Here is a 16080-nt window from a genome sequence, read left to right as displayed (position 1 = left end):
CTGTTGTAGAATTATTATTAAAAATAAACATCTCTCGTCAGCTCATGGCAGGACTGAGTTAACACCAGGCCTCACTCTCTCTCTCTCTCTGAGGCAATGAGGGAGAAAACCTGAGCTCTCAGCTCAGAGCACGGTGATTAAACTGAGGAAAGACATGGAAATGTGCACATGTGAGACACCATCTTTAAGAGACTGTGAAGCCTGGACACCATAACTAGACCTATAGACTTCACTTTTTGTACAGCAGCAACATACATTTTTGTTTTAAGTGTGTATTATTTCTGTTTTAAAAACTGTTAAAAAAATGAACTTTGCCAAAATTTTACATTTGGTTGCTATTAAATCTGGAAAATACAGCATAAAATCTTGTTGCTCTACTCACAAGTGTGTGACAGTGTGAACTACGCTCACCAACACTCAGTTGTGTATTGCCTAACAAGCCACGCTCCTTTTTCTGTTGCATGTGGGTGCAGCAGCATGAGCATGTGTTAAGTGTTTCCGTCTGGAGGCAAACAAAAAGACTCTATTCTCCAGCATTCTTTACCAGTGTGGTATCCAGAGACTGGGTCGGGACCCAAAGCACGGCCACAGGAATATTAAAAAGGTCCATGCATTACAGCAGAGCGTGTTGGACTGCGTACAGTAGATCAATGACTAATGCCTGGAGCTAACACTGCAGGGCTGAAGGGGGGGAGGGGGGTGGGGTGGGGGGGGAGATGACTCCAGCTGGGACCACCCATGCAAAAAATATATACATCCATGGAAGTGTGCAGCAGTGCAGATAAGCGTGTCCACCAAATGACATATGTGCTTGCTACAGTGAAACAGACAGGGTTTGTATGAAGAGCAGCAATGAGGTTAATAGTATTTCATTCTTACAAATTACAAAAAAGATGAGCTTGTGGATTTTCACAACACGGTTCCACTTTTCACTTTATTTAGAAATACGAGGTATTTTAAGGTATCATAATACACAAAACTCCCCTTATGGATTACACTAAATTCACTGAAGTGCATTAGGATGTATATTTGTACTGTAGGACCATATTGTCAGAGCAGGAAGGAAAGTCTCCTCCCATAATCTGTTTTTAGTAACCCACCTGCAAATACCCCGTCACCATGGAAATAGCACGTTTAATCATACGATTGACTTTTCTCTCACTTTGGATGTGAATTAATAATAATAATTACTACCTCATGATGTGTGCAGGATACACCAACGCATGTTATTATGGATCCTATGTTGCATAAAGTAGTAAAACGTGTTTTGGCGCTTTCATCTCGTGAATCTGGCTCACTGTTAATTATACTGTTATTTAGTGACAATGTCAAGGTTACAGCAGACACTGGGAAAGTGAAAATATTTGCAGATGAAGCATGCCTGTTGTTTACATGTTAAAAAGTTCCCTGGGGCAGCTCATATTTCCCATGGATTTCCTTACAGCAGTGCCGTGAAAATTAATAGAAAACAACAGAGGCAGCCACAGCCAAAGATTGCGCTTGAGAGAGAGAGAGAGAGAGAAAGAGTTTCTGATAAATATATACATTTAAACGTATCTACTGTTAGGAAATAATAAAATGTAGCTCATTGCTATTATTGGCCATTTTATTTAATTAGTCTTGTCTGGGTAGTTCTGTCAGCGCTTTTTTAACAGCCTCCTCTCCAGATGGATGGAGGCTGTTAAAAAAGGAAAGGTTTATGAAAATTAAAGACAAATCATACACACAAGCGCGTACAAACACACACCTACTACACACACACACACACATATCCAGCTTCGCCCACGCCCCCCAATCCACCACTCTCCTTCAGGAGGCTATTTGTTTAGGAAAGCCAAAAAGGGACTAAGTGTGTACTTTACATTGGAAATCAAATTAGGATTCAAATGATGGCCACTCACTAGAGGCCATATTTGTTCTGTAACAAATTTCACTCCTCCTTCATCACCTGGTGGCTCCCCAGTCTGACCACACCCGGGAAATCTGTGGCCACCATTTGCATGGACAAAGAGAGCAGAGGGAAGGGCCTTCCGTCTGACTGAAATAACTTGTTTACACAAAGATACAAGGGTTTAATTTTTTTTGCTCGTAAGAGGGATTTTCCTGCAACATAATCCCTTACTCCAGCGTTATGATTGCTCTATTACCCAGAGCCGGGAGCACGTTTGTAACTTCAGGTGTTGATGAAATAGGTCGTCTCTGTCACCTGATGACAAGTGTTTTGATAATTAGCCGTGGTTCACTGCTGTTTTTGGAAGGCGTTCTCGCGGCTGTGCATTCTGTGTAAGTTTAATGGCCTGTCCTTCTCAGATTATATTCAGTGAAAATGTGCGCCAGCAGCATAAATATTTACACTCAGATCCAATCTACCAAGATCATCTCTGTTGACTTGTAGACAATGTTGCCACAACAGAGCTGGTGCCACTGTTCACAGGATACAGTCGGTCACGCCACGTTGTCTTCTTTGTCCACAGACCTGTGTTCAATATCAATATGCACTCCCTTATACTTTCTCTTTCTGTCTCACCTGCAAGCAACCTGGTCCTGATCCTTTGCATGTTTAAAAACATTTTTTTATTTGTTCCTACGTTTGCATGCATTATGCATATGCACCAAGATAAATACCAATGCCTTGATATATAAAATAGTATATACATATCCTAGAATGGTGTCAGGCTAGCATGTAACACAGATACATTCAAATACACAACACATTTACACTTATACTTAAAGTGTTATCACAATCATCTTACACATAACACACGCACACCCCTCTTCCCAACCCCCAAACCCGACCGTCAGTCCGTCTCTCGATAGATCTATTTGACAACAAGAAAAGTACATACAAGGCTGTAGTCACCCAGTCCTGACATACAGTAAAATTATCTAGGCTAAAAATATAATAAAGCTAAAAGCTTATTTCCATTGCACTCCTCTAAGGGGGAAAAGGTGGGTAAGATGCCAGATATTCACGTCTGGCAAGAGCAGTTAAAACACATGAAATAACAGTACACAATCCAATAAACCCACAGACAAAAACAGAAAAAATCTTAATACTCTTAATACTTTTCGACTTCCCTACCAGGCTCTCAGCCCCAAGCACATTAGTCCCTTCTGAACAAATAAATCTTTAAAAAGCAGATCACAAATATTTACTTCCACCTTTTTAAAAAAAATGACAAATAATTTACTAAAACAGCTGGGAAGTGTTTCAGCAAATATTACTCAAACCGGAGTAAATAATACATTTGTCTGGAACCTTTTTTTCAGTTGCAGATTTAGTGTGGTTGTAAATATACAGCACTCAGACTCAAATTTATTATTGTATTTGTTTATTTATAGGTGACAGTGCACATTAACATCAACATTGACACTTTAACATTATTAATGTAAATGTGCTGGGGTTAGCTCAACAGCTAATTTGTAACAGGTGTCCCGACTCAGCTCAAAATTAAAAAAATGGATAAAAACCTTCATACGTAGCAGAATTACAGTGAAAGTAAGAGGACAGAGTAACAATCTAAACAAACTTAATTACAATATGTTCATCGTAAACAAGCAACACGTCACCTAATGCAACAGTGTGGCTCACTGATTCTTTTTTTTAAAGAGTTTTTGGACAATAGTTGGGCTCCACGGCACAGAGAAACAAGTTATATCAAGCTTTTAATATGAATTAATTGTTGTTTTTAGTAGAAAAATATAGAATATTTCCACCTTTATTCTTAACTAGCCTGGACTAATAAAAATGATACTGTGACTTTAAAGCTTTTCATCGATTACGTCATGCAACTTACTGTAACTTTAAACATTGTTTGTTCCTCTGAATTTCAAATCAATAGCTAAAAGTAGTCCAGAACTAGGAAGCTTTGAACAGCTGTGAACAACTTATATATTTTGCATTTTCCATTAACAGAAATTTTAGCTCATGGAAAAATGTCCCATTGATAAAGAAAGAAGGAAGTGTGGAAATGTGAATGGTTTCTGACAGCTGCTGACCGCAAAAAAAAAAAGTCATCCTGGCACAGCGACAGGTTTGTCGATTGTTGGTTTAGGTTTTCCTGGTACCTTGAAGAAATTAATGGCCACACTGTTATTTTTTTTGATTTATGTCGTTCATAGTATGAATGTACAATTAGAGAAGACTCAAAAAGTCACTGAAATTATGTTTAATAAAAACCGTGTGTACGATATTATCATCTGATATATTGCATAAAGTTTATAGGAATACTTCATGGTCCATATCAAGCTAATGCACCATGTAACACTTATCTATTCTTGGTGGTTAGTCGTTAAATTATGTACAAAAATGCATGAGGGTGGAGATAATTATTTAATTGATCCCCACAGTCTCTTAAATATCTGAATTGGTTCCAAAATGTACAGTAAGATGTTGTGTTTACTGTTTCTCTTGTTTAAAGATTTCAACCTGTTTTACCTGTTTCACTTTGACACAAACCCCTTAAAACAACATTTAACAATGTGAGCGGAAGAAAAGTAGTTTGCTGTTGCCAGTGACAGTTTGTTGTCAACACAACAGCTAATGACTCAGTGGTATCTGATGCTTCAGACGTGCTGTAAACCACACAGAGTACTTTTTCATAGTTTATTGGGGCCTCCTAATGTCACAGATTTGAGAGAGGATTAAGACATAATGTGTACTCAGAAAACATTCAAGTACCTGTGTAATTTTCTTTGATTGACAACTTATCTAACATCATCTGCCCAAGCCAGTTAGAGTAAACTACTACAAGTTCAAACAAATCAACTAATACACCCATGTTTTCACTGATGGTGACGGTGAGGGAAATGCACATGTATGCACTTCTCAATGTATACGAAACAGGCCTCGTGCCCTCATTTGCAAAATAGAAAACATACTACAATCCTCTCGCATGTACGGTCCAAGACTGGTGCGAGGCGTTTATGGGGAGTGATGACCTCCTCTTTCATTACATTCCCCGGATTTACCCGCATGAGTAAAAACATGTCATCTTTATATAGAAAAGAATGAAATGTAGTTGTAAAATGTTTGTTTTAGGTTAATTAATGTTTTTAGATGCATTGTATAGTTTAGTTTTTGGGTAGAAATTAAAAGAAAGATTGTGAACACTTCAAAAGAAAGATAATTTAGACTTTTGTTTACAATTCTGAAACATCCAATAAGTGTGTCTTAACATGTGTGTTAAAAGGGAATTTGCATAAATCTAACCAGACTGTCCATTCACTCTGTAAATATACTCCATAAAACTGATTGCTTACAAAATACAGCCTGTGTAAAATGTAGGCATACATTTCTATATACATAACTCACTGTATCATTTTATTATTTTTCCTGCCTCCAAGTACGCTTTAAATCATGGCTGGACATATAATTGAGCTAAGGCAAACGTCCAAATTGACTAAAATTATACAGCTACCGTCTTCTGAAACATCCAGTATATCAAAAGTGGAAATAAACTCTTAAATCATTTCCTCCGCAGATTCCTAAAGAACATGTTTACCAGGGTTTGTGGTTTTAAAATATATCCTAGTGGTTCTGTTGCCAAATAGCGGCAATGTACTTTCTGTTTCCATTTTGTGAACTCGGTATTAGCCCCGCTGTCTACATTTAATATTGTCAGAGGTTTGATTCCTGCAGGGGCCATGTTGAAGAACTGTACCAGGGAAGTCTGTGGTTTTTTAGAGGAGTATATCATGTATGAGAAAATGACCCTAGTCTTGGGCATGGAGACTACACATTTTCAACAGAAAGAGTTACAAAGTGGAGGTGTAGAGTTTTAAAGATGTGGGCATTTGCCAGGCAAGAAAGAAAAGATGTTAATTGGCTGCATCATGGGAAATGTAGGATTTAGACTCGTTCTCAGGACTCAAAGACTCTCTTGCTTTCTTTGTGACCTTTCCCTTTTTTTAATGTGTCTTTTATAAGTCCTCCAACTTTATAGAGACGCTGGAGCACCCTTTTCACTACAAATACAGATCTTTTTAGATGGATTTTCTCACTGGTCCAGGAAGCCATTGGTTTACGTTTATTTCCAAACAGGATAAAACTCAATTAGCAGACACTTGATACATGTCACAGTGGAAAGTCCGTATTATAATGCCATTGCAGGGGAATGCAGTTTAAGTGTAGATTTACTTTCAAAGTTTGTACAGCATTATGAAATACAAACAGGAGCACTTCTGGAAACACCCTGACGAAGGCAAACATTGCTGTATTTTCAATGTATTAGCCCATATTTATTATAGGCTTTTTACCTTTAAACATCCACTTGAGTGCCTGGAATTGGACTTTTTTTTGGCTGCACTCAACCCCATGGATGAGGGCACGTTTTATCCTCTTTAAATTTTATACAGCATTATTTTATTCAAGTAGTGCAACATTGACAAAAAATTAATGCAGACTCGAGGTTCATTGTGATGGATTTCAAGAGTATGCCAATCGATTTACAGACATTAATTGAAACCAGTAGCTACCTGGAGCAGTAAAACAAAAAAATACAGTCAAATTTCAAAGACACCTCCATGGTTTGTTAAGTGGTTAGCTGTTATGTAAAATGTACATGATTTGAACCACTGCTGTGGGAATAGTTAGACATTGTAGGAAACGTTTATTTGCTCTCTTGCTGAGAGTTAGATGAGATTTCCCTTGAGTGTGAAGCTATAGCCAGGGGACAGTTAACTTAGCTTAGCATAAAGACTGGAAACATTCAAAGGTGAAGAAATTTGCCTGCTAGCTCCTCTAAAGCACACAAATTAACACCTTATATCTTTTTTGTATAATTCGCACAAAACCGCGGTGTAAAAACAAGTTGTGGTTTTACGGGAGGTTAAGTCTTCCTGGAATCTAAAATAACCTTACCTTACCTTTTGGCAGCCTAACCTTTTTTTAGATGTGGAAAAACAGTAACAGTCGTCATATTTACCTGCGTAACCATTTATTTTCTCTTTCTACAGTATCTTCGGCTTTTATAAGGGAATCTTGCCTCCGATTGTGGCGGAGACTCCAAAGAGAGCGGTCAAGGTGAGATAGAGGATGTGCATGTTGGTTCACAGAAAGCCGCAAAGCTTCTGGAGGTGTGATGCAAACATCGGGCTCTGGTTTCACTCAGAACTGCCATATGAAAACACTCCAACCGCAGTGGCTCTAACATGGTACACCCATGTTAATTAAACACATGACGCCTTCCACACCGTGTCTGCCTTCTCAGCCACTCTATTTGTTCTGTTGGCCTACCAAATATTGGCTTACAAGCATTTACAGCAAGCCTTCCCCTGAGCCCTATCTTTTGATATGTTTGTAGGCAGGCTTAGCATCTCTGGCTCCCTACTAGTATATAATGGGGTGCGAGGGTGGGGGTGGCCTGATGCCTGATGCCTGGCATGGAGCTGCTCTGTAATGAGATGCTGGAGACGAGGATGTGTGAACTTTAAAAATAAGCGCTCACACTGAGAAGATGGGGTAATCACTCACACAGCGAACAAAGCTGGCTGATGGTGAGAAATGTCTGGAGCAAAGAATTAAAGCAAATTAAAGCTCCGATTAAGACGCCTCTGCTGGCATTTTGCCCCTTTTGCTCAGATAAATAAATCAGGGGATGTTTCTCCTTTCAAGAATGTGCATTAGACTTTCCCCATTTACAGACTGTGGTGTAAAAATTTTAAGTACTGCATAATTTTCAGTAGATACAAAGCTCAACCAAGTGTGTAATAACGTGTATCCTTGTGTATACGCGTGGCTGTGTATTTGTGTGAAGATGTCAGTTCATGAATGCATTTTCTGACAGCTCATTTATCCCCATCTTTCCACTGTAGTTTTTCACCTTTGAGCAATACAAGAAGGTGCTGAATTTGACCCCTTTGTCTCCTGGCGTGGTGAGTCTTAGACACAGAAACACCTGGATACACTCTCACCTGAAAAATAAACACACACACACACACGCACACAGAGAGCAGGAAGAACATCAGACCCAGTGTCAAAAATCGTCGTTTCACCTCACCTGCCAGAGGCTGGTTTACGAAAGGCAAATGCCAAGAATAATTTTACCAGCCAAAAGTTTTCAATGCTGTTTCATGTTCGAATGCAGCTAATTCATGAGTACACTCAGATAATTTATTACTCATTCACTCTGATGTGTCTACACCTGTTATGCAATATCGTATTATTGTAATAATAATTGTAATAGCTCTAAGCTAAATAACCATTCAGAGTTTACTATTATGGAAAATACAAAACTGACATAATGGCAGCTTTCCTGCTTAAACAGAGAGCCATCCAACATTAGACAGTATAGAAAATTAATCCGGCGTAAAATTTTGTCAGGTGTTATACACATATGAAAACATCCTAGATGACTGACTAATGAATTCAAATGTCTGGTATCATAGATGGAATAATAAAGGTAACTAATAGTCCATGAACAAAGTTGAATCAATAACATACGGATACATTTTAGCTTGTAGAGTTTAAAAAAAAAAAAAAAATTACAATCCCTCTCTAAACATATGGAGTAAACCACATGACAGACTGTTGATTTTGAATCAGCTTTTCTTACTTCTAAAACACGAAAGCTTCACTTAATTAGACGTAGGAAGCATTTAAAATAGATTGCCTCTTACGTGAATGGGTGTGTAGCTGACATTCAGGGACATCAGCTGATCAGGGGTGGCTCTAAAAAAACCTCATGTCTCTGCCTGAACCCATACGATATAAGTTTCACTCCAGGCAACAGAGCAGCCAGAAGAAAAGGTTGCAAAATTGTGGTTGTTGACACTCTGTGTAAAGCCAATGTAACTGGCAGCTTGTCAGGAGCCTTTTTGGTTTATTACAGAGGCATTGTTTTCTTTTGATTTTATTGGTTCCAAGTGTGAAAGAAAGTATGGTGATTAGCACGGACAAAATTTGAAAGTGAGGGGGGAAAAAAAAGACAAAAGACTGTATATAAATAAAATTCAAATGTAATCTTACTAAAATATTACAAGCTCATATATTTTTTTCTTCACTGGTGGAGTTCAGTCCTTACTGGAAGTCTTTGGACAGCTTTGTTTCAGCACTGGATTTGAAATGAAACGACGAAAATGAGATTAAAACACAAACTTTATTATCCATATTAACTATTTAAAGATCACAGCCTCCACCCTAAACTCTTATAAAAGAATAAATTCATAATTCAAATTCAATCTGCTGCAGTAAAGCCAAAAATAATGACAAACCTATCACTGTCACTAATTAAACTGGACACACTGCACGTTTGTTGGAGGATGTTAATTCTGTGGACTGGTTACACCACAGGCTGCGAACATTCAGCCTTATTTAGTAATCTGGTTTCTGTTACACTGACTCAGAGTTTTAAGCAAGACAGATTCACATTGCTGGGGTGCGGTCACCACACACTACCTATTCAGGTGGCAGCCAAGTGTCAAGACGTGATTGATGGCTTACCTGTAAACTCGGAGCCGATGCTGCCCCGGCACGGCGCATATCCCCGGCTTGTTTTTACAGCCATTGGTGGAGAAATGTTTACCTGTCCCATCCATCATGCTCTCTCTCTTCCCCATCCCCCCCCCTCCCCTCTCCACCTCCTTCTCTATCTCCTCCTCTTCCTCCTCTTCAAGTGCTTCTAACCCCATTTCCCCCCCAGAGGCCCCCACATATCAAGTACTGTAATCACATAAGATCATTAGCGCGAGTGAATTACAGATTGGTTTGCGAACGTCTCTCTCTCTCTCTCTCTCTCTCTCTCTCCTATTCAGCATGGCACAGCTGAATGCCTTCACTCTGATTAATGAGGACACACACAGTAATAATACAAATAAGGAATTAAAACGTGGCTGGCTGGCTGTGTAAACATTGCCAGGCATGTCTGAGAGGATGGGTCCCGGGGCTCTGACAGCAGGATAAAGAGGCAGGAAGAGTAATGAGCTATAGACACGTTCTTGACATGTTCCCATTACGCCTCTCTGCGAGCACGCACACGTGCACGCGACACACACACACACACACACTTACATGCAGATATATTGGGGTCCATGCAAATACATAATAAAGCTGGAACATCCATTTATTAATTACATATCAGGGATATATAGTCATAAATACTTTGTTTTATAACTTATATCGCATCAGCAAAATGAATTTCAGAGCTTTAGTTATTTGAAAATCATTTATTTTTTCCTTGAACTACTGTTTTTTTTTTTTATGCTGAATCTTAAAGTTTACCACGTCACTCACATTCCTACTTCCTTTCCTTTACTTCCTTCTCTCTCCCGTCTGTCATCTAACATTTTTTTCAAACGATAACAAACAATGGTGTCTTGTGTGTCTTAAAACATTTGTCAGATAACAACAATGACAGACGTGACAGCAGTAAATGTCCATTTCAGACCAGACAAAAAGACTCGGGGAACAAGTTTCCGAAAGCAAAACTACAATTCAGCGTTGAGGCCTTGCAGCCCGACACTGGAAATCTCACTTATTCTCTGCATCGGTTTGTCTGTTCTGCTCTGTATCTACCCAAACGATATCTCTGCATTCTCCTAAATCATGTCCATCTCCCCTACAGGCGCTGTCTGCAGCAGGGCTCGGCTCAGGCTTGACTGAGGCTCTTGTCGTCAATCCGTTTGAGGTGGTGAAAGTCAGTCTCCAGGCCAACAGAGATTCCTTCAAAGAGGTTGATCGAAATAAAATACGGTCATAACTTGTAAAGTGTCTGTAATGTGGACATTTCTCCAGAGGCCCGGTGGTTTTGTGTCAGCCTTTGACATGTCCTTCTTTTGAATTCACTCTCTCCAATACAGCAACCCTCGTCGTTTTCTCAAGCAAGACGCATCATTAAGACAGACGGCTTCGGACTGAAGGGCCTGAATAAAGGATTAACATCAACACTGGGACGCCATGGAGTTTTCAACATGATCTACTTTGGCTTCTACTTCAATGTCAAGGATGCTATTCCTACCAACCCGGTAATATGCCAATCAAAATCTATGATCATACTGTGTTTTTTTTAGTTCTCACCCACAAATGCAAACTCTGTGTCAAATGACAGACACACAACACGTAAGCTTTGCTTTGGTGTTTGTAACCTTGACTACACCTAACTTTTTCTAACCTCAGGCTATATGATACACACGTGTACCAGCCACCTAGCCAGAGGGGAATAGCAAGTGTTTGACAGTATGATTAGTTAGCCTGACTGCCATAGCAAGGAGGAAGCAAAAATCAGAGAGGAGCTTGTAAGATCAGCCCCGCTAATACCTCGTCTGTTTGCTCCTCATAACATCCTCAAAGTTTCAGATTACACATCCGGCAGGGCCTGATGGCCCAAACAAAAGTTAATTTTGTTTAATGGAAACGTTACCATACGCCAGTTCCACATGTACAAACTGGAGCATTAGATTAACTCCAATGAACTAATTGGAAGCAGACAACGGTACTATTTTCAAGAGAAGGTTACAGTGAGAGCCCAGGCTCTGCTATATTTTCTACATTTTTCCAGTGACGCATGATGTACAGAGAACCAAGTGGTCATCCTCTGCGAATGATAATTATGTGGCTGGATGACTCAAATAGCTCTGTTCTTAGATTGTGGCCATCGCTTTTGGGAATGATCCATTGGTATGTACATTGATGGAATGATCCTGTTTGTGAGAAGCTAACGACCGCCATTGTTGAGGCAGCAAAGGATAAATATTGTGGCCTCCAACAGCTTACTGGCTCGGCTGATGGTGGCATTTCTCCAAAGCCCCTTTTGTCAGCAACATGAGCAATGAGCTTGCAACTCAAACATGTCCATAGTCAAATTCAGCCAGCCGGGCTCTGGCCTCTCTCATATCATCATTTGAATAGTACAGAGGAGGCAGATAGCACACTGCAATCATTCACAAGTGAATGTGTGAGGAGATGTTTGCTTAAGGCTGTTAGGAAGTCAGTTGATGGGTGTACTTAGGCCGCGGGTAAGTTACCCCGTTCCCCACATCCCACTTGAAAAAAAGAGAAGAAGTGGGATTAGCTGTTGATTTACCTCAGCTCTCAGGGTGTCCAGCCGCTTGAGAAAGGCCTGGACCAGAGAGGCTGCTGTCATTTGTAAAAATATCCTGGCCAATTAGCCGTCAGAGCTCTCTGAGTCTGGGCTTCTTTGGTACAGTAATACCCCTGTGCCGAGTCACAGCCCAATTACCCAAATTGTCCCCATATGCCTCCCCAGTCTGCCTGCATGAACCCTGTTTATAAATCCTCTGTCTTGGCTCCCCAAAGAACATGTGCTTCTGTTCAGCCAATCAGAATGCTGCGCCACAGTCAGGAAGCACTAATCTGCCCCCCGCTACCATAAAATGATCAGGGCTTTCATGCCAGCTTTGCAATCATATGCACAAGCCCCCTCATGCTCTCCCTCACTTTCGCTCACATGCATACTGTGTACACATAATGTGTCACGATTTATTTTGCTAACTCCATCTCACTACTTAATGTTTTTTACTATTTATATTTAGTGCCGTCAAATGTATCTGGTGCCCACTCTAGAAATGTTTCCATTAAGAATGTGGTTTTATTTTATTCCCATATCTCCTCTTCTTCACCAGGACCCTACGCTTGAGTTCCTGAGGAAGTTTGCTATTGGCATGGTGTCTGGGACCATCTCCTCCTGCGTGAACATTCCCTTTGACGTTGCCAAGAGCCGCATCCAAGGCCCGCAGCCAGTACCGGGAGAGATCAAGTACCGCACCTGCTTCCAGACCATGGCACTGGTGTACCGGGAGGAGGGGTACGGACATGGAGGGCGGGGGGAGGGGGGAGGGATTAGTAAGGGATACTTTGGCCAAATTTTAGAAAGATGTCACTGGCCTCAGAGGCTGGTGCATCCAAGAATTAATGAGGCACTTGGTCTGTTTTGTTAGCAATTGATTGTGGGTTATCTGCCAAAACTGGCTGTCAGAGAAGACAAATGTAGCAGCTGCAGCTACAAGTTAGCAGGGTTTGATTGTGCGGTGTGAGTTTCCGTCTCCAACTGCAGGGGAAGTGCATGAATAGCTTGATGCAAAGCTGTGATCCCGATGAATGGAAACAAAATAGTGACGTTACTTTTCTGGGCTGTATTCCCCACGTGTGTGATCATACATTTCTGCAGTGTGTCAGTTGTACAGTAAATGTTAACATATTTTCAAGCCGCTGAGAATGACAGCTCTAAATGGAAGCTTCAAGGAAAGATGTATGTTATGTTAGCAGTTGCCCCAGGCTTTCCACTTTCCCCCATGCAGCTACACTAGACAAGGGCCAGCGAGATGTTTGTAGTTAGTGGACACAGGAGCCTTGGGGGCGGCTGCAGGAACGGCACTGAAACGTTGTCGTCGCAGGGGTGCAGAGAGGGTGCCCCCTCCGCCACATCCAGTCCCCTGCTCTAACACAACACAGTCCCAGCTAATTAGTGGTCCCTATGGGAGACGTCGTTAAGCAGACCCTAACGAGCCGCGCGGCGCTCCACGGGTCAATCTAATCAGACAGAGGGCCAGGGAGGAAGTGGGTCGAGCCTTATTAACGCCATCAGTGGCGGGGGCAGGGAGCGGGACAGAGAGCACGAGGCGGAGGCAGGCAGCCACTGATCACCTTGAATGCATTAAGAGGCAGGTACTCGCCAGCGCTCGCCGTTAGACCCCAACTATGTACCTGACAGGGTGAGAGACAGGCAGGCAAGCAGACAGACAGCCAGGCAAGAACTCGACTCACACACACACACACATACACAAACACACACACACTTAACATGCAAGTACACTAGCACACACATACTTCATAGGTAACAATAGTCTCAAACTAAGATCTTGACAGTATTTATACATTACAGTATTTTGTGTTCGTGCATCATTAACATTGTATTTTTTTTTCTATAGGTACATGGCACTATACAAGGGGTTGGTGCCCAAGATCATGAGGCTTGGACCAGGTAACAAAACAATTATCTTATACTGACATTAAAATCATCCCTTTAATCACATATTGCCTTTTTACAACAGATAGAAAAAGTTTCAGTTTGAACTTGACCTAATATTTTGTTTGAATAATATGTTTTCAGATTAGTAAATAAACTAAAATCTTTGAGCTAAAAATACATTTTTCATGCTGAACTCTTACATTTTTAATCTAGGCAGAGTTTCACAAAACATGTTAGCAGTAAATTCAACTTTGTATGACCGTTTCCAATGAAATGAGGTGCGGACAAACACTACTTCCCTTTCAGAATTTTTAATTTATAACTGACATTATTATATTTGTTGCTTTTATCCAAATATGCATTATTTAAATAGAGCAACCATGTGTTACTCATCAATAATACATTTCTGCATGTCCCTCAGAAATTTTACTTGTTCGGGCAGCAAAACCACAGAATCTGCATTTTAGATCATGTGACACTAAATCTTAGTTCCTATTGGACAGGTCGCTCACCCCATTTATTCAGTTGCAGGGAAAATTTGGGTTCACTGTGGCTTTCTCTTCTGTTTGGCTACAGGTGGGGCAGTGATGCTGCTGGTCTATGAATATGTGTCTGGATGGTTACAGAAGAACTGGTAAAAAAAAAAAAAAAAAAAAAAAAGAAAGGAAACCTACAAGAGTGCCTTCTGGATTGTGCCTCAATGCTAATATCGTTAACTGACTCCAGTTTGGTCAGACCAAATTAGGTTTTTTTTACCTTTAAATATATACACTACTAGTCTGCAAAATACCAAATCAGCATCACAGTAAATGTTAGATTATGAAAATAGTTTTTCTTTAGCTACATTCTAAGTCAGTTTCTCAGGAAGTGCTGCAACACAGCTGGAAACAGCTGCAGTGTTTGAAAACTGGCAAATACATTTATAGTAGAACCCAAAAGTTTTTATTACTTGATCGATAGCTTTTAAGTTCAGTTTCAAATAAAAATAAAACTGCAACAATGGAGCGGGTTCATGTTTACATGGCAATCACAGACTCCAGTTCCACTATAAAGCACTCATGTATAGAACAACTTTTTTATGTAGCTGCACAGCACATGTTACATGACAAAACTTGAACACACACTGAGTTCAGATGAGCCTCACTTCCTCGACCGACATGACCAGAGCCCCGCTGGACTCGGTGGATCATCCATCTCCATCAAACATCACTCGTATTTTAATGTAAACTGCTCATTAAGACGCAGCTTTTGAAATCAGCTACAGCACCACCACCACCACCGCCGCCGCCCACTGCAGCGGGTGGAGTCTACGCGCACACATATACATACTTGTCTGTATGTACACGTCTTCATACATGTCACGGATTACATGATCGCAAATATACACTGTGATCACACCTACAGTACTAAGCCTTATGTCTCAAACAAACCAAACAGACATGACAGTGCCTTGCAAATCTTATACACTGAAAATGAGGCCTACTACTGTTTTTCTATGACTAATATTTTTATGTACCTCCTATACATTGGACTCGGTATAAAATCTTTATTTTTCAAGCTTTTATTGGTAAGAAGTTGTCTTAATTTGACTTTTTTTTTTTTTTTAATCTCAGTGATCTTTTTAATCAGTTTAGTTAGCATTTGTGGAAATGTACTTGTGTGTATTGGTAACAAATAAAAAGAAAAAAAATGTAACTTCACTTGTTTTCTCTGTGTGTGTGTGTGTGTGTGTATGTGTGTGTGTGTGTGTGTGTGTGTGTGAGTGTGTGTTTTGGGGGTGAGTTAAGCACCTTAACTAGTTTGTGTTGTTGCATGTTTGCCTCTTCTGGGAGTGTTTTAACTTGGCATTGATATAAGCGTATCACCTTCCTACAGTTTACCACTTCATCACCCTCCTCCTCGTCTTTTCCCATCAGAGCGCTTTGTTGTTTGAGAACCTGTCAGTCGCAGAAGTTGCATTACTCAACCGAGCGTCAGTCTTCTCTCTTTCTTTCTTTCTTTCTTTCTTTCTCTCTCTCGGTGGTGGGGAGTCGTTGCCTGAGCATAGCTTTGTACAAGCTAAAACAACAAGCTCAAGAAATTCAAATGTGGCTGCAGGAATGGGAGGGTTGCCGCACGCATTCTCTCCCTCTACCAATCTATCTCTTACACAAAT

General features: G+C 40.4%; 1 protein-coding gene across 5 annotated transcripts in view; it reads left to right on the top strand.

The window, feature by feature from the left end:
- The window catches only part of slc25a21 (solute carrier family 25 member 21), a 110744-nt gene that overhangs the window by 79364 nt on the left and 15300 nt on the right, over positions 1 to 16080 (top strand). For 3 of the 5 annotated variants that reach the window (XM_042388997.1, XM_042389000.1, XM_042389001.1), the window contains 7 exons: positions 6958 to 7024; positions 7816 to 7875; positions 10563 to 10670; positions 10798 to 10962; positions 12580 to 12761; positions 13885 to 13937; positions 14502 to 15620. In XM_042388997.1, the coding sequence (XP_042244931.1) occupies positions 6958 to 7024; positions 7816 to 7875; positions 10563 to 10670; positions 10798 to 10962; positions 12580 to 12761; positions 13885 to 13937; positions 14502 to 14563 (697 nt within the window). In that variant the 3' untranslated portion in view covers positions 14564 to 15620. Of the gene's footprint in view, positions 1 to 6957; positions 7025 to 7815; positions 7876 to 10562; positions 10671 to 10797; positions 10963 to 12579; positions 12762 to 13884; positions 13938 to 14501; positions 15621 to 16080 lie in introns of those variants that run through there. The other 2 variants (XM_042388998.1, XM_042388999.1) reach the window with 2 other exon arrangements.

This window comes from Thunnus maccoyii, chromosome 16 (genome assembly GCF_910596095.1).
Source record: "Thunnus maccoyii chromosome 16, fThuMac1.1, whole genome shotgun sequence".
NCBI lineage: Eukaryota > Metazoa > Chordata > Actinopteri > Scombriformes > Scombridae > Thunnus > Thunnus maccoyii.
Note: the sequence above shows the minus strand (reverse complement) of the source record. Positions and strands in the feature narration are given on the sequence as shown.